The sequence below is a fragment of the Ctenopharyngodon idella genome, chromosome 16 (assembly GCF_019924925.1).
Source record: "Ctenopharyngodon idella isolate HZGC_01 chromosome 16, HZGC01, whole genome shotgun sequence".
Classification (NCBI taxonomy): domain Eukaryota; kingdom Metazoa; phylum Chordata; class Actinopteri; order Cypriniformes; family Xenocyprididae; genus Ctenopharyngodon; species Ctenopharyngodon idella.
The window spans coordinates 33484650-33506818 of record NC_067235.1 but is presented as its reverse complement, the minus strand read 5'-3'; the positions used below and the strand labels follow the sequence as shown (position 1 = coordinate 33506818).

Here is a 22169-nt window from a genome sequence, read left to right as displayed (position 1 = left end):
GTGGTTCAATATTAATGTTATGAAGTGACAAGAACACTTTTTGTGCGCCAAAAAAACAAAATAACGACTTTATTCAACAATACTCTTATGAAAAAGAAGTATACTTCAAGTACACTTAAGTAATGTTCAAGTATATTTTTTAGGTATACTTTATGTAGTATGTATACTTGTATCAATGTACTATTAGTAAACTTGTAAGTGTACTATTTTAATACTGCTTGGCCCAATTGAAGTATACGTTTAAGTGTACTATAAGTGTAACAATAGTAAATTTTAAGTACAACTGGTTCACAGCTTCGTTTCTCATTTGTACTGCATCTGTACTACAAGTGAACTTATAAGTATACTAGTAGTTTACTATTTTTATACTAGAAGTACATTTTTAGTATATGAAAGTACTCTTTGAAATATACTCTCAGTAAACTACTAGCTTAGTGCAAGTATACTGTGAACATAACATCACACTTATAGTTTACTTTTTATATATATTTTTTGCAGTTTAAGTATACTACTATGTTCCTATTTAGGTATTATATTTTATACTTGAAATACCTTTAACTGTACTTTAACTCTTTCCATTTTAAAAACATTTTATTCTAGTTTCATGAATCCTTTTTTATCAACACTTATGGACCGAGTCCATAAACACCCCCAAAGCTTCATAGTCCTCATAGTACACATAACGTTTGGCAGTTTTTATTTATATGCTGTTTAATGTTTTATGATCACTTTATATTTGTGTGAGTAATCTTCTATGGCTTGTTTCAGCTTCTTCTCCTCCTGCGTTTTGATCCAGAGATTCTGTACTCTTTCAGAAGATGCGTAACAGCGCCCCCTATCGCATAGCCTGAAAATTCAGTCAATGGTGAGGAAAGAGGGAAGTAGATTTGAAGTAAATGTACACTACCAGTGGACTAGACTACACAAAAATTCAGATACTCAGAATTAGGAATATATCTGTTTTCTTTATAAATCAATATACTATACTTTTATAAATATACTTTTAAGTATATCTCGATCAAAAGACTGAGTCCAAGTATAGGCCAAATATACATAGACTTTTCTGTCGGTATAAGTCAAGTATACGTAAGTGCAATTTTAAGTATATTTCTCAGAAGTACATCAAGTATATTTCTGAGAAGTATATAAAAAGTAGACTGAAAGTATACTTTCTTATTTTTAGTTTAAAAGAAGTATGCTAATAGCACACTTGAATAAACTTCTTTTTCGTAAGGGTATCTAGTGATGGGCGATTTCAAAACACTGCTTCGTGAAGCTTCGAAGCTTTGCGAATCTTTTGTTTCGAATCAGTGGTTCGGAGCGTGTATCAAACTGCCAAAGTCACGTGAACCATTGAGATTTCGAAACGCTTATGACTTAACGAAGCCTGTTTACTGAAATCACGTGACTTTGGCAGTTTGATTCACACTCCGAACCACTGATTCGAAACAAAAGATTCGTAAAGCTTCATGAAGCAGTGTTTTGAAATCGCAGATATTGTTGAATAAAGTCGTTATTTTGGTTTTTTTTGGCGCACAAAAAGTATTCTCGTCGCTTCGTAATATTAAGGTTGAACTACTGTAGTCACATGAACTGTTTTAAATACGTCTTTAGTAGCTTTCTGGGCATCTGAAAGTGTTAATTATCTTGCTGGCTATGGAGGCCTCACTGAGCCATCGGATTTCATCAAAAATATCTTAATTTGTGTTCTGAAGATGAACGAAGGTCTTGCGGGTGGGTGAGTAATTAATGACAGAATTTTCATTTTTGGGTGAACTAACCCTTTAACCAAATACAAGTGTTTATTTCTTAAAAACTTACTGACCCCTAACTTTGAACAGTGGTGTATGTGAGCTAAATAACACTAATTTTAACACTAATGAGATCAAAAACCAGACCAGCTAAACCAGTGTAAACCAGCTAAGACCAGCAAATCAACTTGGGCTGGTGTCTTTTCGACAGATTAATCCGATATTTTTTTCTCTTTTCAAATTTCTCTACCAGTGTGTTAACACTTAGCATGAGGATTACGGACAATTACTGCAACCCTCTGATGTTTTTTCAGACATAAAATGAGACAATGGAGAAATCCATTGTTGAATCAAACAGAATTCTACATGGAAGTCTACAGATCTACAACAGCTTTATGCATAATTTCAAAATGTTCTATAACAGATGCCATGTGCTGATTACACAATATCTGCTGTTTTATTTTAATATGAGAACAGCCGAATCAATACTCTGCCATTCCCAGCATCATTATAAACACCAAATGCTGTGCATTGCTGAGTAAATCATCACTCAAAATCAACTGGTTACAACCTTATAAACATTTTACAGTGCTGCTTTTCTGGCACTGTACTGCAATAGCTACAAAACTCTAGTGTGGTCTGCTTTTTTTATTTTATTTATTTTTTTCTTTTGTTAGCAAAGTCAAATCAAGGGAACTTACACTGGAAACAACAACGAGACCGCCGACGTGCCAGCTGAGGCCGGATATTGAAAAAACAGCGCAGTGCAATCCATAACTCTGTCCCCGAAATTACATTTTTTTCTCAGATAGAGAACAGTCCACTGACTCAACACACAACGAGGCCCAGAAACATTGAGCATTGAGGCGGTGAGAGGGTTGGGATTGCTTAATTCCCTTCAACGTTTGCTCACTAAGGGCAATTATGCAATGAAAGCTTTAAAAAGAGGCAGCAAAGAGGCCTTTGAGAACCAAACAAGTCCTGTTTTAAACATGCAACGAGACTGGAGGTCATGAGATTGAAAAGGAGTTTACAACGAACTGCAACATTTATTTTGGCACTGTTTGTTTTGGCATTTTAAACACCTACTGTCATTGCATTACTGTATATTTGCAATAAATGTATCCAAACTATGGCTAAATTCAAATAAAAGGGAAATTCGTGCAAAGGTTTAGGAACTAGAATCAGATGGGTTCCATCAGACCAGATGTCTTTTGTTCATATGGACTTGTTTAAGACGTCGGCTAAATTTAGTCTTTCTTCTCCAACAGTCTATTACATATAGCGGGGCCCAATGTCATCGCTTTGACAAGGGTTCGGAGGAAAATACTTCAGTAACTCTCTTTATGACTCCCAAAATTCAGAGGTGAATGCAATTTCCTCAGGACCCTTTGTTTAAATTTGGCCCGAGAGAAAAAACAGACTGTTCAACTAATATCCGCAGCACTTTTTTTAGCCACATGAACACGATTGGAACGCAAATCATTGGTTAATGAGTTATATCGCATACTCCTCAATAAGTCTCAAAGCCCAAAAATCTATTCCATATTCCTAATCCCATCCTAAACGTCATTTGTCAATGTAAACGCTCCGTCACGTTTCTGGCACGTCTTCAGAGAGGTCCAACGCTTGGGTCGTCTAGCACTAAAGCACAATGAATTCTCTCATAAAAACCCACCCAGGCTTGGACGGATGGAGTGTGTGAACCATCAGGAGTCCTGCAGTGAAGGAGCTGGGATGCTTTCCCAAAGCTGAGGGGAGCGTGCATGTTTGAAATCAGGAAAAGCCTAGAGACTCGGTTTCCTGTTTTTTGGGCCGCGCTGAGCATTCAGCATAGCTTCTGTTGGTTGTCAACAAGTGAACAACAGTCAACAGAGGGAGGATATTAGCAAATAAATATGCAGATTTGCCTCACGGAAATGCGGCGGGTTGTTGATTGCGAATTTTTGCATACTGGGAAGATGAGTTGATAATTATCACACCAGATCCTTCAATAGGATAAGAAGCCGGAGAAACGATCCGTGCAACGCTTTGACAGACTGTTAGACTTTTTAAGTGAGTAAACTCCACCTGTTTTGTATTTTCATATTTTTTCCTCAACATATTGGCGAGAGAAGCGTTGCAAAAATGGAAGACGAATAGATTCGCCCCCCCCTGCTCCCGTCTCCCGAGGGTTTAGATGGAATTCCAGCAGTCTTTGGCTCTCGGATATTTGTCATCCCTCATCTACCCTTTGATCCCAGTGCAAATCTTTGCCTTCCAAGCCTCTTTCTCTGCTCTCCCTCCCATCATCCTTTTCTAATTAAGGCCAGGCTCTCACTGTAAACTCGCCCCGAGACCTTGAATTTCCTCGGTTCTGTAACCCCAAAAAACAATCAGGCAAGAGCAGCTTCTGCGTGGGCACACTGAGAGGAATGAGGCAGATCTACTTTATTTAGCTTTCCTGATGGCGAATGCACACCGTACTATATTATTGGTGAGATTTATTGGTGTCATGCAATGATGTCAGAACTTTTACTGATTACAGCAGATCAAATGTGGCGGCTTATTTTTAAAAACGGCAACTATGTTTGTGCTGTTTTGTTCACCAGTTATCAATATTTAATTATTGTTGGAGACAGTGTGTAAATTTGAGTTGGTCACAACAAAAAGGAATTGTTGAATTAAAATTTGAATAAAAAGGGACAGATTAACCAAAAATGTAACGTCGTTTCAATCCTTTAAAGGATTAGTTCACTTCAGAATTAAAATTTCCTGATAATTTACTCACCCCCATGTCATCCAAGATGTTTACATACCTGCAAAGTCTGAAAAAGGTGAGATGTTTACAAAGTAAATAGTAGTAGGGGGGTCAGGGGGCGTCCTCCCCCAGGAGAAAATATTTGTGATTTTAACATATAAACTAAGCATTCTGGTGCACTCCCACAAGAAAATAAATGGAAAAAAACAACATTTGCTTCAAATAAAAAAAATAAAAAAAACATTTATTGACACTATAGGGCTGGGCATTGACACAAATTTCACAATTGGATTCGATTTTGATTCAGAAGCTTGCGATTTGATTACCTTCAATTCAATAATGATTAATTTGGGGCCTATCAGTTACAGTACATGGCAAATTGGAAAAAAATCTCTCAACTAATGCTGTAAACTATACAGGGAACCACAGCTGGTACATCATTATAATATTAAATGTTAAAATTAATTGATTTGTAAGCTACTTACATATAAATTACACATAAAGAAGTTTTTATAATAACGTTATAATAATTTTTTAATGACATAATTATGTTTCTACTCGTTTTTAATATCGGCCTAAACATTTAAATGGTGGCCGTCATAAAACGGTTTTATACATTCAGTATTGAAGCACATATTAAGTACATGAATATGCAATGGCCTATAGTCACAGTGGATAGCCTATATATCAAAATACTCCTCTCCAAGTTCATTTGAGTTTTTTGACATTAAACGGCTTTTCTGAGGTAAATGTTATGGTAAATGTGACATTTTTACAAGCTATTTTATTGGCGCTTTTCCACGGTTGAAACAATGATTGATCGATTAACGTTACATATGACATGATACGGATTTCAGTAAGTTGTACTGGATGTTTCAACATACCTTCGGTATTCATTCATCCTACACCCATTCATGTTTATTGCGTTCTGCCTCTGTTTGAACTGAAGCGCTACAGCGATGTGTCAGTCACACCACAGAGCGCCAAAAAAGATCACGACAGCTCGAGAGACGTTTATGGTCTCACTTCAGTCACGATTCACATAAATGACATCTTTTGATTCAAAATGGCGAATTTCGCAGAAAAGCGACTAGTTTGCAGGTATATGTTTATGTCTTTCTTTCTTCAGTCGAAAAGAAATTAAGGTTTTTGAGGAAAGCATTCCAGGATTTTTCTCCATATAGTGGACTTCACTGGGGTTCAACGGGTTGAATGTCAGTTTCAGTGCAGCTTCAAAGAGCTCTACATGATCCCAGACGAGGAATAAGGGTCTTATCTAGAGAAACCATCGGCCATTTTCTAAACAAAATTAAAATGTATGTACTTTTTAATCACAAATGCTCGTCTTGCACTGCTCTGTGATGCACCACGCATTATGTAATCACGTTGGAAAGGTCACGCGTGACGTAGGCGGAAGTACCGTGGTAGGGCGAAAAACTCCTTTTCTCCTCCAACTTCAAAATCGTCCGACATTGTCGTTTTACCCTTTTTGTAAAGGCCGCTTGACTTAGTCTTTGCACGTTCACTTTGTAAACACTGGATCGGTACTTCTGCCTACGTCACACCTGACCTTTCCAACATGATAACGTAATGCGTGGCGCATCGCAGAGCAGTGCAAGACGAGCATTTGTGGTTAAAAAGTTTATAAATGTTTATTTTTTTAGAAAATGACCGATGGTTTTTCTAGATAAGACTCTTATTTCTCGTCTGGGATCATGTAGAGCTCTTTGAAGCTGCACTGAAACTGACATTTAAACCTTCAACCCGTTGAACCCCAGTGAAGTCCACTATATGGAGAAAAATCCTGGAATGTTTTCCTCAAAAACCTTCATTTCTTTTCAGCTGAAGAAAGAAAGACATAAACATCTTGGATGACATGGGGGTGAGTAAATTATCAGGAAATTTGAATTCTGAAGTGAACTAATCCTTTCTTCAGAATTCAAATTTCCTGATTTCTCTTTCTTATGTGGAATTTAAAAATGTTAAAAATTTGAAATTGACTGCAACTGAAAATGCAGCCAGCATATAAATATTTGGCACAAGAAAACAAACATATTTGTGTGTGAAGTAATCAGCAAAGAAGGAAAATAAACTAAACTTTTGTTTAAAGACCAATTTTTTCCCTTTTTTTTAGCAGTTATAGTTGTCATGCTGAGGCTTACATCACACTTGTTATGCTAATTTTTCATATTATGCACAAATATTGCGGAAATAAGATAACGCCACAAGCTATTGCAAATAATGAATGTTGATTAATAATGGATTGGTTGCATTTGCATTAATTCTTGTGATTGCAAGATCACCAAATCCTGGCGGGGGGCTGGTTTTAATAGTAGTAAGTTTGGAAACAGCAGTAGAATTATTGGTATTTTATCTCTAAGCCCTTTTCATTTTGCAGGTTTACCATTTCTGTGAACAAAATCCAGTCAGAGAACCTTTTTGACTGCTAAAATCTACACATGCCTTCACCGTGCTCTTGTGTGACTCCGAGTGCAACGCATGCATTATGCAAACAGTCGCTATGACTACAGATGACAGGCATCATGAAAAAGTAGATTTTTTCTCAGAAAAGAAAAAAAAAAGTGCACATGCACAAGAGAAAAAAATTAATCATACACCATAAAACCATCAAGGCAAGCAAAAACATGCAACCATGAACAGAAAATAAAAATGCATGGCTATTCCAGCCTTTATGAGGATCATTTGAGCTAATTTTCCCAGAAGCACCATCAGGGCGACCTTTAAAGTGAGTAGAGTTGCTGTGAGCACTATATCATAGCTGGGCCTGTCCTGGGTGTTAAAGATCCAGTAAAACAAAGTGCCGTGACCCGGGTTCCCCTCTATTGTGTGTTATCTCTCGGCCTTGTCATCTCATTCCATTCTCATTCCACACGGCTGCACATGACCTTCCCAGAACAATGGAGACGGTGAGCTAAAGGTTTCCCATCCCGTACGTACGGTTGATGGACGCTCTCTCGCCCAACGCTGAGCTATAGGAACACCGATACTGGGCTCAGGCTCGTTTAAAAGCCTCACAGCAAGTGGCAGAGAAATTTAAAACCGTCCAATTAAATAAATAAAAGATCTGACAACGTGCCGAGCCACGAGTCTATAGAGGAATATGGCGAACGCCTTCTGGTTTGATCTAACGTTGAGGTTATTAAGACTTATGTAGGTCCTTCATGCTGTGCGGTTCTCTTAATATATTGGATAACATATTAAACTCACAATTTTTAAAGATGGAAATCACATTAGTAACTTTAAAACTTATTCTAAAGTTCAAAACGTACCTCAGAATGGGAACGACCCCTCTGGATGAGTAAAAGCAGCACATCTCATATCCTACGTGTTGAATATGACAATCAAACGCATAAAGATAATGCAGTCCATATAATATTTATACGATTATATGAGTCTACCGCAGGCACCGGGCATGGAGAGGAGCAATTACTCTGTCATCCTGGTGCTCTCAACCCTCCTGAAGGGATCACATTAATCTCATAGAGGACTTCAGAGCGGGGCTGGAAAGAAGACTCATTTGTCTAAAGATCTCCCTGAGATTTTCTGTCATAGCGATAACGCCACCCCGAGCTAATACTGATGAGTTGATCGCATGAGAAGTTTTCCGGCATCAATGTGCGATGGACGTCATTCTTTTTGAGATCTATTTTTGTACGTTGTGATTTGGATATGTGGTCAAGGAAGATTAGTGGTTCAACGAATCACAAAACTCACTGTTCGGATCACTTTTTGGATCAGCATGAAGAAAAAATATTGTGTGTGTGGAGGGGGGGTAACTTGCCTTCCATTTATTATTTAAAGAGGATATATCATGAAAATCTGACTTTTACTGTGTTTAAGTGCTATAATTGGGTCCCCAGTGCATCTTCCAACCCAGAAAACGTGAAAAAGGACAACCCAGTAACTTTCTTTGGCAAGCCTTTCTCTGCAAGCATATGAACAAACGAGCCGCTCAGATTTCACTCCCCTTGTGAAGTAGGAAGGGGATCTTATTGTACTATTACCGCCCCTTAATCTGCACGTTTCCACCCACGCCGCTGCCATTTTGTTTTTGTAAGCAACAACGGTGTACCAGATTTAACGCCATAACAAAACTTCGAGCAAAGCATGCTAACTGTTCTGTTATACAGGTTTAGCAACATGACGGCACATGCTAGTGGATGAGTTGAATCAACTCCACAGCAACTACATAAATTTATCCACTAACCATTCAGAAACGTCTAAAAGTTGTAACTTCTTCCTGAGTCTCTCCATCAGTGTCGACTCCGGTTTGAACAATGTAAGGCTGAACACCGTTACTGACAATCCTCATTTTGTCTGCGTGAGATTCTCCAGCTTTGTTGTTGTTGAGCGACCGAAGCACGAGCTGTTAAAGCTCCGCCCTCTTCTGGAAAGGGGGCCAGGAGCAGCAGCTCAGGGACACACACAAACGGCGTGTTTTTGCTCACACCCAAATGGGGCAAATTTGACAAGCTATAATAAATGATCTGTGGGGTATTTTGAGCTGAAACTTCACACACACATTCTGGAGACACATAAGAGACTTATATTACATCTTGTGAAATAGGGCATAATAGGTCCCCTTTAAAATCTATTGAATGTGTAAACTAGCAAAACAAAACACGTGCAAATTATAAACTTTCACTCTATGGTGGTTAAACTTGCAATTAATCCGCAAAATCACATGCGTGCCGAACCGTGTGGCCAGGTCCGTACGGATCATGGATCAACAATGATCCGTTTAACACCTAAGAAAGATACAAGCATCAAAATAACCAATTACATCCACGATTTGATGCATTTCAGAGTTAAAAAAAGGAAATTCAACATGAGAAAATAAATAAAAAGTAGACCAGGGGCCTCATTTATAAAATGCATGTACAATTGGATTTTATCCTAAATATCATGGATTTTATCCTATGTCAAAAATGAGTTTTTACAAAGGCATACGCTGACATGAAAATGTTCGTATGCATTCGCCAGCTGAAGAACGTGTACAAAATTCTTGGTGCTCATACGCAATTAGATACATAGGCAATCGTGATATGCATTAATATAATTATATGCACAAATAAGCAATATTTTAACTGCTTTTTAATAATTACATCACTGAAATTAATTAATTATATTAATGATTTTCTGAAAACAACAGGGACACTGCACATACGTTTTAGGAAAGCACGCTGGGATTTCCTGCGTTTGGATTTAAGATGAACTGCGATTTATAAAGAGAGATGCATTTAGGAACATTTTTATGTATATGGACTCATAAGAACATTTTGGAAACTGACGTACATTTACATTTAGGATCATTATAGGCACGACTTTATAAATAACGCCCCAGGAATTGATTTTATCTGTAAGGGAATTGAACAGCAACAAATCAAAGCCAATCAGAACATATTTGATGTTTAATATGCAGCTGTTTTGGACTCAAATGTGCCGCACAAGTACTGAAAAGTGAAGCCAAAATGTTTTGACCGCCCCCTGGTGGCTGGATGCAGTATCGTTCACAAACCCCACCCTCTCCATGTAATCGAATAGGACGTGAGACAAACTAAACAATTAAATTATACTTCAAATAAATTTTTTCCAAAGATTAGGCAGTTTTTAATCACGCTGATGTGAATTCAATTGTTCATTTTTTATTTTCATTTTTTTTACAGTCTATGTTTAGGACCAATGAGATTTCATTGTGGGCAGGGCTAGAAACTGAACGACTTACAAAGTTGTCCCAGATGGTTAAACTCACATTAGCACTGGAGAGATTCAATTACCTTTGTCGCCATACATCAAATCACACCTGGTTAGAAAGCATGTAAAACACGAGCAGAGCGTCTTGCAGCGGCCACAGAGCTCTCTGAAAACACAGCGTGCGTCTACTGGGAAAGCTCAAACCCCACAATCATCTTAACTAACCACAACAGCAGAGCCTGACAGCGCTCTGGTCTGCATATAGCTTACACAAGTAGAATTCATCAGTCAGTTTCACAAGCCATGTGTTAAACTAACTGACATTAATATATACATTAAGAACAAGCTGGAGGAGCCGTAGAACAAACACAGAGTCCAGATGTTTATCATCTCCGTTTGCGTGAGAACATTTAAATGCTCCATTGCTCATTTTTCCATTTCGAAACAAAGAGCCCATACTCCTCTGCATCAGAACCGGCAGTAATTAATCATTCAGGTATGATGCATGCCATCCCATTAAAAAATGTTTGTAGAACCAGCAACTTTTGAGCCTGTCAAGCTACAAGAAAGTGATATTTTAAAGTCAGTTTGTGTTAATGTGTTAACTGTGAACTGACAGTCCTAATATACTATATTAAAGTCAACATTAAATGTAAGATGCAGTAGTCTTTTCTTCCCTATTGTGACGTATATCTGAGTGGAACGGCTTCTGGAACAAGAACAAATGTAGGGCGGGGCTTGATTTTGTCTGTAGGGAATTGATTGGATGGTTGTGGTTTGCTATTGGTAGATCTCATGTGATTGACAGGTTGTCTCGCCCTCATCATCAGAGATGTTGCTGCAAGAGGTAGGGGAAGTTATTTTAATTCAAGAGGAACATGAATTGTAAAAAATATGCATGGATAAATCATTCGCGTACAAAATAAAAGTTTGTTTACATAATGCATGTGTGAGTACTTTGTATATTTATAGTGTATATATACACACACACACACACATACATGTATAAATTTAAGAAATATTTACATACACTCTAAAAATTAACTGTAAAAAAACAAATGAAAAAATAACAAATTTACACAGTAAAATGCATTCTGGGTAATATTTGTCGTTTTAAGAAAAGAGGCCTAAAGGCTACTTTTTCGAAAATTACAAACAATATTACCCAGAATGCATTGTAATATACAGAAGTAATATACGGTAAAAACAATGCATTCTGGGTAATATTTGTCATTTTTGAGAAAGTAGCCTATAGATTACTTTCTTGAAAATACAAATAATATTACCCAGAATGGACTGTTTTTACCGTATTTATTTAATTTTTTTACAGTTATTTTTTTAGAGAGTGTATAAGTTTATATGTAATTTATATTATATATAAATATTTTATATATAAATATAATATATTTTTGTTAAATATATACATGTATGTGTGTGTGTATATATATATAAAAAAATATATATATACAAAGCACACACACATATTATGTAAACACAAACTTATTTTGGATTTGATTAATTGTGAATATATTATATTATATAATTTAGGTTCATTAAATTTAATTGGACTTCACAATGCTTCATATAAGAGTGTGCTTGATTATTATTTTGGATGCGATTAATCGTGATTAATCGATTTGACAGCACTAATTATATTATATAATATTATATTATTTTATATTATATTAAATCATTTAGGTTCGTTAAATTTAATTGGACTTCACAATGCTTCATATAAGAGAGTGCATTTGATTATTATTTAGGATGCGATTAATCGTGATTAATCAATTTGACAGCACTAATTATATTATATTATATTATATTATATTATATTATATCATATTATATTATATTATATATTATATTATATTATATTATATCATTTAGGTTCATTAAATTTAATTGGACTTCACAATTCTTTATATAAGAGAGTGCGTTTGATTATTATTTTGGATGCGATTAATCACGATTAATTGATTTGACAGCACTAATTATATTATATAATATTATATTATATTATATTATATTATCATTTAGGTTCATTAAATTAAATTGGACTTCACAATGCTTCATATAAGAGTGCGTTTGATTATTACATTGCTACTGTTAGGAAAAATTTGCTTGTAACTGGAAAATATACTCCATTTTGAAAATGTCTAAGTTACTGTCAATCTACTGAAAAATGTAGATTTTTTTTTAGTTAGTTACTCCCCCAAACTGTGCAGAACACCCTATTTCCTGCTGCTGGTCCCACGTCATATATTTTGCTGCTCATAATGCAGTATCTGCCTCCTTTGCACAATTTCTTCCCAATGCAGCACTTCGCAGGGCTGCTGGTGACTGCAGATGAATGGAGGAACCTTTTGACTTGACGCAAGCTGTATTTAAAACACGCGCTCGGAGAACAGAACGCACACCGCGGGTAATGACAAGTGCTCGACTATTCATCACGCAAACCTGTCAATGCAGCAAGGACGCTTATGAAAAGTATCAACCTGTAAACAATGTGTGTGTGCGTGTGAGTGTGTGTGTGCATGATTAAGAACAAGAACATACTGAGTGAATATGCAAGGAAGAGGGTGTATTGTGTACCGTGAGGGTGCTTAGCGGGGAAGGTATCAATCACGAAGCTAAAGGTGTGTTCAACCATATGGAAGCCATCTGGGACTGAAGGCCAACCATCATCACTGCTGACACCCACCAGCATGGAAGTGTCACGGTGAGCCCACCACATCACTGGTCACAAGGTCACACTAAAGGAGACAAGCTGAGGGGGAAAAAAAAAGAGAGAAATGTTATGTAGCAAGATGTTTGACTACTGATATAAAGTCTTGTCTACATATTCTGGATAAGAACCAAGACTTGATTGACATGCAAGGCCCCGAACAATCGAAGAACAAACTGGTGTGACATCATTTCGGTCAAAATCAGGCCAAAACGAAGTTTATTTGGAGCTTGTTTCGGGAGTTTAAAGCTAACTTTCTGGGAAAGTTCTCTCATCAGGCTGGTAAACACCTTCGAACTACCATTGGTCCATGGTGATGATGTAATAGGTAGGTGTGGCTCTGAGGCTCCGCCTTCTTTGTCATTGAAATCTCCAGTTCATTTCTTCTGTTCAGTCCGTCGAGGTCAGATGTCCGCAAATAAAAGCATGAACACAATGGAGAGCCGCTTTGTAGTAGAAATTGAAGTTGTAATTCTATTTGAAAGCGACACTGACACTATTTTTATACTCATGTTTAATTCTGTAAAGCTGCTGGGTCATTCCGTGTCAAATCAAACAAATTTCGGAAACTTCTCCAGCTCAAATTTTTTATGTTGTTACATTTTTTTCTGCAGAAAGACTAACATAAATAGTGATGAAATCCAAAATATTAAATATCACAGATGTATATTTACTGAGTAATCCACTATTTTGTACTGTAGACGGGGGTCAAAATGACCATTTTCACCTGAGATTTTGAGCCAAATTAGAGGGGTGTAAAAATGACTTGAGAAAGATGGCAGCATCATTATTTTATTTTTACACAGAGATTGGTAGGTCTATTAGTAAAATCTGTTGACTTTGGCAATCTTTGTTTCATTATATGCCAACGGTGACAGTTCAAAAATGGCAAAAAGCTCTTCTTGTGTTTTTTGCCTTAAGTTTGCATGCCTGTGACTCAAGAAGTATTAAATATATCTTAATATCCTTTTAGATTCTGGTTCTTAACAAACTTTCTTTTTAGCATCTTTATTTTAAAGTCATTCGCGAGTCACCTCATTATCCGGTAATGCGGCCACACCCACAGAGAGCGCACACTATTCAAAGGCAAATTCTGAGGCGATCCATGTAAACAACGACAAACTCAAAAGCCTTGTGGACAAATATTTAGTATTTCTTTTGTGGCCTTATTTCAGCGACTTACATTTTTTTTCAATAACCACGCATAAACGTTATTCTCTCAAAAATACAAACATGTGCATACATGTTGCTCACATATTATGGTAGCCAAGTTAAAGCACACTGCTCAGAGAATCAAAACTGCTTGTCTAATGAGACTGCTTTGGTTTAATGGGGATTAAAAAACAATGAGTGGGTGGATTTTTAGCATTGTAGGGTGGTTGTGACAACACACATTTATGTCCAAACGCAATGTAGAAGTGGATTTTGCATAATAGGTGCCCTTTAAAATAACTGTTTTCAATGTGAATATGTTGTAAAATGTAATTTATTCCTGTGATCAAAGCTGAATTTTCAGCATCATTACTGCAGTCTTCAGTGTCACATGATCCTTCAGAAATCATTCTAATATGCTGCTCAAGAACCATTTCTGATTATTATTAATGTTAATTAAATCATAAAAAAGTAAAAAAAAAAAATCTAAATGAAACTAAAAACTAAAAAAAGATTAAATATTTTATTTCTTTATTTGTGTCATGTGTTGCTAAATAATTGAAATATTATCTTAAAGTAAAAAAAAAAAAAAAAAAATCAACCAAGTTAATGTTTTTTTAAGTAAATATTTAAGATCAAAAGCAGTTCTAACAAACATCTGACAAAAAAATTGGTAAAAAAAATTGGCACGAGACATTATTATTGTTAATTAACAATATAGTTATTTGCTGAGAATGTAACAAAAATGTCTATTTAATAATAATAACCTTATTGTAATGCCTATATGTGGATAAACAAGTGAAACAAATATGCCTACTTTACAAATAAAAGCTGCCGCATACCTTATTCAATTATTTTCTTGTTTTTTTTTTTGTTTTTTTTTTAACTTGACCGCAAACCAAAAATCAGATTATCTGACACCAGTGCAAAAACATCTTCAGATTATGAAACACTTGAGTTACAAAGACTCAAAATAGTAAAACTAACAATATAAAACAGACAGTTACGACTCTAAACTCTGATTGGATGAGCAAAGCAGTTGTACACACAGCTCTTTTACCACAGCTCATTAAAACACACTTCTGCATTCAGCGGGTGTACCTGGCCCAGGAGAACTGTACAGGGATGTGAAGGAAGAGGAAACCGTGGAGAGTGAGTTAGCGTTCATTACACGCTCCACTAGCTCCAACACAGCCTGTCTCAGAGCTCCTGCCATCAGTCACGGTGACACTGTCCTCACTGCAGTCCTGTAGACACGGACCATCACTCTCACAAAGCTCTGTCCCCTACGGGCCCACAAACACACACACATTACTTGATACACACCACTCCAGACATATCACATCGAGGGATCAGTAGGGATGACTCCACAGCAAAATTTTGGTTTCAGTACTGTTATACAGGCATCATTACTAAATCAATACTTTGATACAAACATATTGTAGGTAGACTATTGAATATGCATGATAAATAATCAAACCAAAAATTTACATGAAATCTGACATTTATAGACAAGGGTCATCTTTAAATTAAGCAGGTCACAGAATTAATAAACAAAAGGCAACTAAGCTGCTAAAGAGTGCAATATATTTTAATTATTCTGGTACAAAAATTAATTTACACTAAATACAAGCTGGAAAAAAATTTTTAAATTCAAGTTAAAACACAGTAAGAAAATATTTGTAAAATGTTATGCAGGGACTCAAATTTGTGAAATCGATCAACGTTGTGAACGAACAGATTCTCTAGAATGAACCAATTTTTCCCAAGTATATATGAGAGATACAGAACCATTTAGGATGAACTGACTCACTAGATACACTAGATATACAGTCATAATGCACGGCTACTAGTGTGATATTGCGTTTATACAACAGTTCGACAGCACGAGTGTGTAAATAAGTAAGAAACAACAACGGATTGTCTTTAAAAACCCTCTTTTGTGCAGAACTACTTCCTTCCACCACGGATTCAAACAGCTGAGCCCAAGCCTCCGTAACAAATTCTAAAAAGTCACTTTAAAACTAGTAACGAAGGAACATTGAGTTGCTTCATTGAAACTCATTGTAATATGTAGAGTATTATGAGTGTATTACCTGCATCTAGCTGATATTCTTCAGGTCAATCTTATATTCATAATCACAAAATCAGTTTGAACGTCCACTGAGGAAAGCGATATCTTTGTCCTTTTAACATTTAAGAGGATTTCCCATGAGAGCGCTAGTCAATGCAGTTATCAGTTGCGTCTCTTAAGTTGTTGTTTAAAGTAAAGACAACGTCCTTGTTTCCTTGTTTCAGTCCATTTCAATATAAAAGTCTTTGCGACTGACTGACTCACTCATAAAGACAGTCTTTGCCGCCATCTAATGGCTTATTGATGTAACTTTCACTGAAGTCGAAATCACTAACGGACTCTCTCAATACCAAAAAATACGGCATGTTATTTATATAAAATATTATTTATTGAACAATAATATTTAAATTAACAACAATAGCCATTATGACAGTATAAGAAGTAAAATAGGAAGCAAACAGTTCAGTCAAATGTACAAAAGCAGTGCTCTAGTTAGTACAGGATTTCATTTCAATGTAAATATAAAGTTAACTTAATCTAGCCATTAAGCCAAATCTATTAGCTCTGGAACAAGTAATATATTAAAAAAACCAAAGATTGCCCGTTTGATATACCCAAAACGAATTATACCTCATGTTTAAACACTATCTACATAAGAGCCAGTGGCAAATTCCCAAAGGTCTAGCCGAGATGAAGCTGTTCTCTGCGGGTACATGAGCGCTGAACGGGCGCTGACGGCCTGGAGCTCACATCTCCGAAAGCGTCTCAACAAATTTTCAAATAGGCGCTATGTTTACATATAAATATCTGAGGTCTAAACAACTACATTCTCGACTAAAAAACTTTTAAAACTACATTCCGTTACAAAATAACAGTATAAAATATGGTGGGTTTGCTCGCCCTCCATGACACTCGCTGTGAGAATGCTGACAGTGGAGTGATTCAAACAGTGAAACGATTCCCGTGGTGATACTGGTAGGGTAGAATATCGCATGACTATATATATGTGTGTGTGTGTGTGTGTGTGTGTGTGTGTGTCTGTGTTACATATTACATATATGACAAAGAACATTTGACATTAGAAAATGTCTTCGGTTAACCTGACACGGACCATTAAACAACAGCAGACCTCAATATATTCATAACACTTTATAACTCTTATTAGCCATTATCAAAAATTACACCGTTCAGACCTGTATAGATTAGTAGTATATATGCATGAATATATGAAACTCATTTATTACACTCATACATATTTCAATGCATCTTAACTACTGGAGTAAGTATTTTATAATGTACAATTATTAGAAATATTAAACAGTGTTAACAGTATAAATTTTATGAAGAGAACATGAACCTCCTCACATTCATAACTGCATGTTGTCAAGTCCTGTATGGCTTTGCTCATGAATATTAATTAAGCTACGTGACATTCGCCTAGATTACTGACTAAAAGGAATAAGTTGCTAATTAGCTGGCAAATAAAGATATAATGAGGGCACGGATCATGAAAGAATATTTAAGAATAAATTAACATTTATGAAGTAACTTTGTTTACTTCTCAGAAGGTTGCCAAGCCATTTCTACATAATATACACTAGCTATGCTTATTTCCAACATGACACGTTTTGATTCAAAAAGCATCACGGAATGGAACGGAATGCTTTTTCAGAAGCTTTGGTTCTGGAAGTTTGTTTTTATTCATTCATTTTTCCCATAGGGATTTAAAACAAGTCTTCGTTAAAGAGTTATAAGCCATGAACCAAACCAATCAGCTACAAGGAGAATCACAACATTATAAACTTTGATTTGAAGCAAAAAAGTTTTTGAAAATCAGACAAAAATACAAAGATACAAGACTGTGAACTTAACGGATTTAGTGAGGGAAAGAACTACAATCCCATGAAGCACTGCAAACAGCATAATCTGACTGATCGCTGTAAACCATCAAAGTACCGCAACAGTGATTAGAGAACAGACTGCTCCATATGCTTTCGAATCACTCTGCCCCTGGGAACACACAACAAAGGGGGCGGGGCCATGTTGGGCTTCTTTAGAGAAGAGGAAGAGTTGTTGTAGTAGAGTGTTGTTGACATGCCGCCATTTTACACCGGACTGCTTCACAAATGAGGGTCAATTCAACACTGGATTTGCACAAAAGATTAACATGACGACACATGCTAGTGGATGAGTTGAATCAACTCCACAGCAACTACATAAATTTATCCACTAACCGTTCAGAAACGTCCAGTTTCATTCTAAAAGTTGTAACTTCTTCCTGAGTCTCTCCATCAGTGTCGACTCCGGTTTGAACAATGTAAGGCTGAACACCGTTACTGACAATCCTCATTTTGGCTGCGTGAGATTCTCCAGCTTTGTTGTTGTTGAGCAACCGAAGCGTGAGCTGTTAAAGCTCCGCCCTCTTCTGGAAAGGGGGCCGGGAGCAGCAGCTCATTTACATTTAAAGGGACACACACACAAAAACGGCGTGTTTTTGCTCACACCCAAATAGAGGCAAATTTGACAAGCTATAATAAATGATACAGCTCAGCGTAAATGAGTACATCCCATTTGAAAAGTAACATTTTAAACAATATCTCAATATCTCAACACAAAAACAATTTCCAAAATGTTGACAAAACTAAGTTTAATATAACATCTGTTTAACTTATAACATGAAAGTAAGGTTGAAGGGTTAGTTCACCCAAAAATGAAAGTTCATGAAGCTTCGGAGCGTTATGAATCAGTGTGTCGAATCCGCAGTTCGGAGCGCCAAAGTCACGTGATTTCAGCAGTTTGGCGGTTTGACACGCAGTGACACGCAGTGTTTTGAAATCGGCCATCACTAAAGTCATTATTTTGTTTTTTTTCGGCATACCAAAAATATTCTCGTCGCTTTATAATATTAATATTGAACCACTGTACTCACATGAACTAATTTAAATATGTTTTTAGTACCTTTATGCATCTTGAGAGAGGAAATGTCATTGCTGGCTATGGAGGCCTCACTGAGCCATCGGATTTCAACAAAAATATCTTAATTTGCGTTCCGAAGATCAACGAAGGTCTTACGGGTGTGGAACGACATGAGGGTGAGTAATTAATGAAAAAATTTTCATTTTTGGCTTAACTAACCCTTTAATAATATAACTTAGAGAACAAAATTTTCAGTTTTACTCAAATTAGGGTGATGCAAAAATGAGTACACCCCACTGAAAGTCTCTGGAGCAAAGCTAAATTTTAGACTACAAATGTCTAATTTAACAAGAATTCAACCAGAGGGGAGTCTAATTATTCATTCCCATTTCATGCTGTCAGCAATGGCACCACATGGAAGAGAAGTCACAAGACCTGAGAAAGAAAATCATTTCTTTACACCAAAAAAGGTGAAGGCTAAAAGAAGATCAGCAAAGCTTTACTTATCAGTCAGAATACTGTAGCAAAAGAGGTACAAAAATTTAAAACAGATGGAACTGCAACTATCTCACAGAGACGTCCAGGCCGTCCACGGAAGTTATCACCTCGACAGGAGCGTCTTCTGATGAGAAGGGTTGAATAAAATCGGCATGCAAGTTCACTGCAGTTATCTAAAGAAGTAGAAAGCCAAACTGGGGTGACTATTTCCCGTGACACAATACGGCGTACACTGCAGAGGAATGGCATGCATGGGTGCCGTCCAGGAAAGAAGCCTCTCCTAAAGCCCGGGCACAAAAAAGCCCGCCTAGAGTTTTCCAGGGCCCATGCTGACAAAGATGAAGACTACTGGGAGTCTATACTCTGGAGTGATGAGACCAAGATAAATGTTTTTGGAACTGATGGCTTCAAAACTGTATGGAGTCGCAAAGGTGAGGAATACAAAGAAAAACGCATGGTGCCTACAGTGAAACATGGTGGTGTCAGTGTCCTCATGTGGGGCTGCATGAGTGCTGCTGGTGTCGGGAGCTGCATTTCATTGATGGCATCATGAATTCACAGATGTACTGCTCTATACTGAAAGAGAAGATGCTACCATCACTCCGTGCCCTTGGTCGTCGTGCACTTTTCCAACATGACAATGATCCTAAACACACATCCAAGGCCACTGTTGGATTTCTGAAGAAGAACAGGGTGAAAGTGATTCAGTGGCTCCTGATCTGAACCCGATCGAACACCTGTGAGGAATTCTGAAGAGACAAGTTGAGCATCACTCTCCATCCAGCATCAAAGAGGTCATTCTTGAAGAATGGAAAAGCAAAATGTGGCCAACTTGTTCATTCCATGCCTAGAAGACTTGGTGCTGTCATTAAAAATCATGGAGGCCATACAAAGTACTAGATGTAGTAGTTTTTGTTGTGGGGTGTACTCATTTTTGCATCACCCTAATTTGAGTAAAACTGAAAAATGTGTAATCTAAGTTATATTATTAACCTTACTTTTATGTTATAAGTTAAACAGATGTTATATTAAACTTAGTCTTGTCAACATTTTGGAAATTGTTTTTGTGTTCATTGAGAGATCGTTTAAAATGTTACTTTTCAAAGGGGGTGTACTCATTTACGCTGAGCACTGTATGTAGGGTATTTTGAGCTGAAACTTCACAGACAAATTCTAGGGACACCAGAGACTTGTAAAAGGTCCCTATATAGTATCCTTATTTTTTACCGTAATTAATCAATAAATTGACAGCCCTAATGTAAACACAACATTAATGAGAATTGTATTGAGATTGAAGACAATAAAGTACAAAACAAAGAAAGAAAGGAAAAGAAAACCAACCAATCTTTGTTGATCAGGCCAGCTGCACCTAATCAAGACCTCTTGTCAATAACAAATAAATCGATTTCTGAGGCCTGACTTCATCTCGCAAAGTACCTCCTGAACTATTGACCGTTCATTCAGTGCAGTTACCGAATCAAACTCTGCCACAGATTCAGCCTGGCCAACTCAACATGAGGCCTTTGGCATAATCACGCCCTGCATTTGGATGGGATCCTGTGCAGTTACCATTGCCGCTAAGCTCATCATCATTAATTATAGCTCGGCTATCAATATGCAATTATCTCCACTGTCTTCGGCGCTACAGGGCAGGAGGGGGTATTAAGCCACGTCACCGTCTTCTAAAGAACTCCGGCTTTTAACGTACGAGGCTCACCGATAGCATATAGCTCATTTCGCATCTATAGTTTGGCAAGGAGATCATGATTGCATTACCTCTTTTCCCAGGTGGTAATGGGGCAGCTGTGCCCTTCAACAAAAGCACTTAACCTGAATTGCTTCGGTAAACACCAGCCTGTGTAAATGGAACATGAGGAAAATGCAGCCTCAGGGTTGCCCAGACGAAAATGTTATTGCTTTGAGGTTGTTCTTTCATAGTTCAGGAGACTTAATGGGGTTCTCATTTATGTTTCGTTCAAGTATGAACTTCATCTCGGACGTTGCTCCTAAAATGCATGAGGAGAATGCATAAGAATAGACATGAAGGAGAAAGTTGTTGATATAAAATGAATGTGGATAGTTTGCTAGAAACTGTGAGTGCCTTTTGATATCTTTGACTTTTGACTGGCCAAATAAAACTGACTAGTTTAATCATAATGACACTGAAAATATCAATGATATATTGAACTAACCGCTGAACTAAAACTGTCCCTGGTTTTCCTTTCAGAAATATGGTCATTTTAAGCTATCCAGGACAACGTCCTGCCAAGTTAAGAGACTGTTTGAGACTGTTTATAATTTAAGAGGTAACTTTATAGGTGGCAAAGTGGGAATGGGACAATTACAGAAGGTGTGAGGGAAAATATTCCAGAGATGGAACAAATGATCGCAGATGTGCATACCTTCCCGGAAAGAGACACTTCTTTTGTCTTGGCTGTTTATCTTCTCTACAGGTCCTTTTATAGTGATCCAACCATCCCAAAAAATCATGTTAAAGAACGGACACTGCCTCATTTATATGTCTGGCAAACCTAGTGAAGCTAAAAATGAAATATTAATAATGATGATTTGGAAAGTATAATAATATGCAAGCATGCA

The 22169-nt window shown here is 36.9% G+C and overlaps 1 protein-coding gene across 1 annotated transcript in view; it reads right to left on the bottom strand.

Annotated features, from left to right (window-relative positions):
- The window catches only part of znf385d (zinc finger protein 385D), a 204093-nt gene that overhangs the window by 105601 nt on the left and 76323 nt on the right, over window positions 1–22169 (bottom strand). Inside the window, 2 exon segments of the mRNA XM_051866216.1 lie at window positions 12799–12973; window positions 15185–15369. Of these exon segments, the coding sequence (XP_051722176.1) occupies window positions 12799–12940 (142 nt within the window). The 5' untranslated portion in view covers window positions 12941–12973; window positions 15185–15369.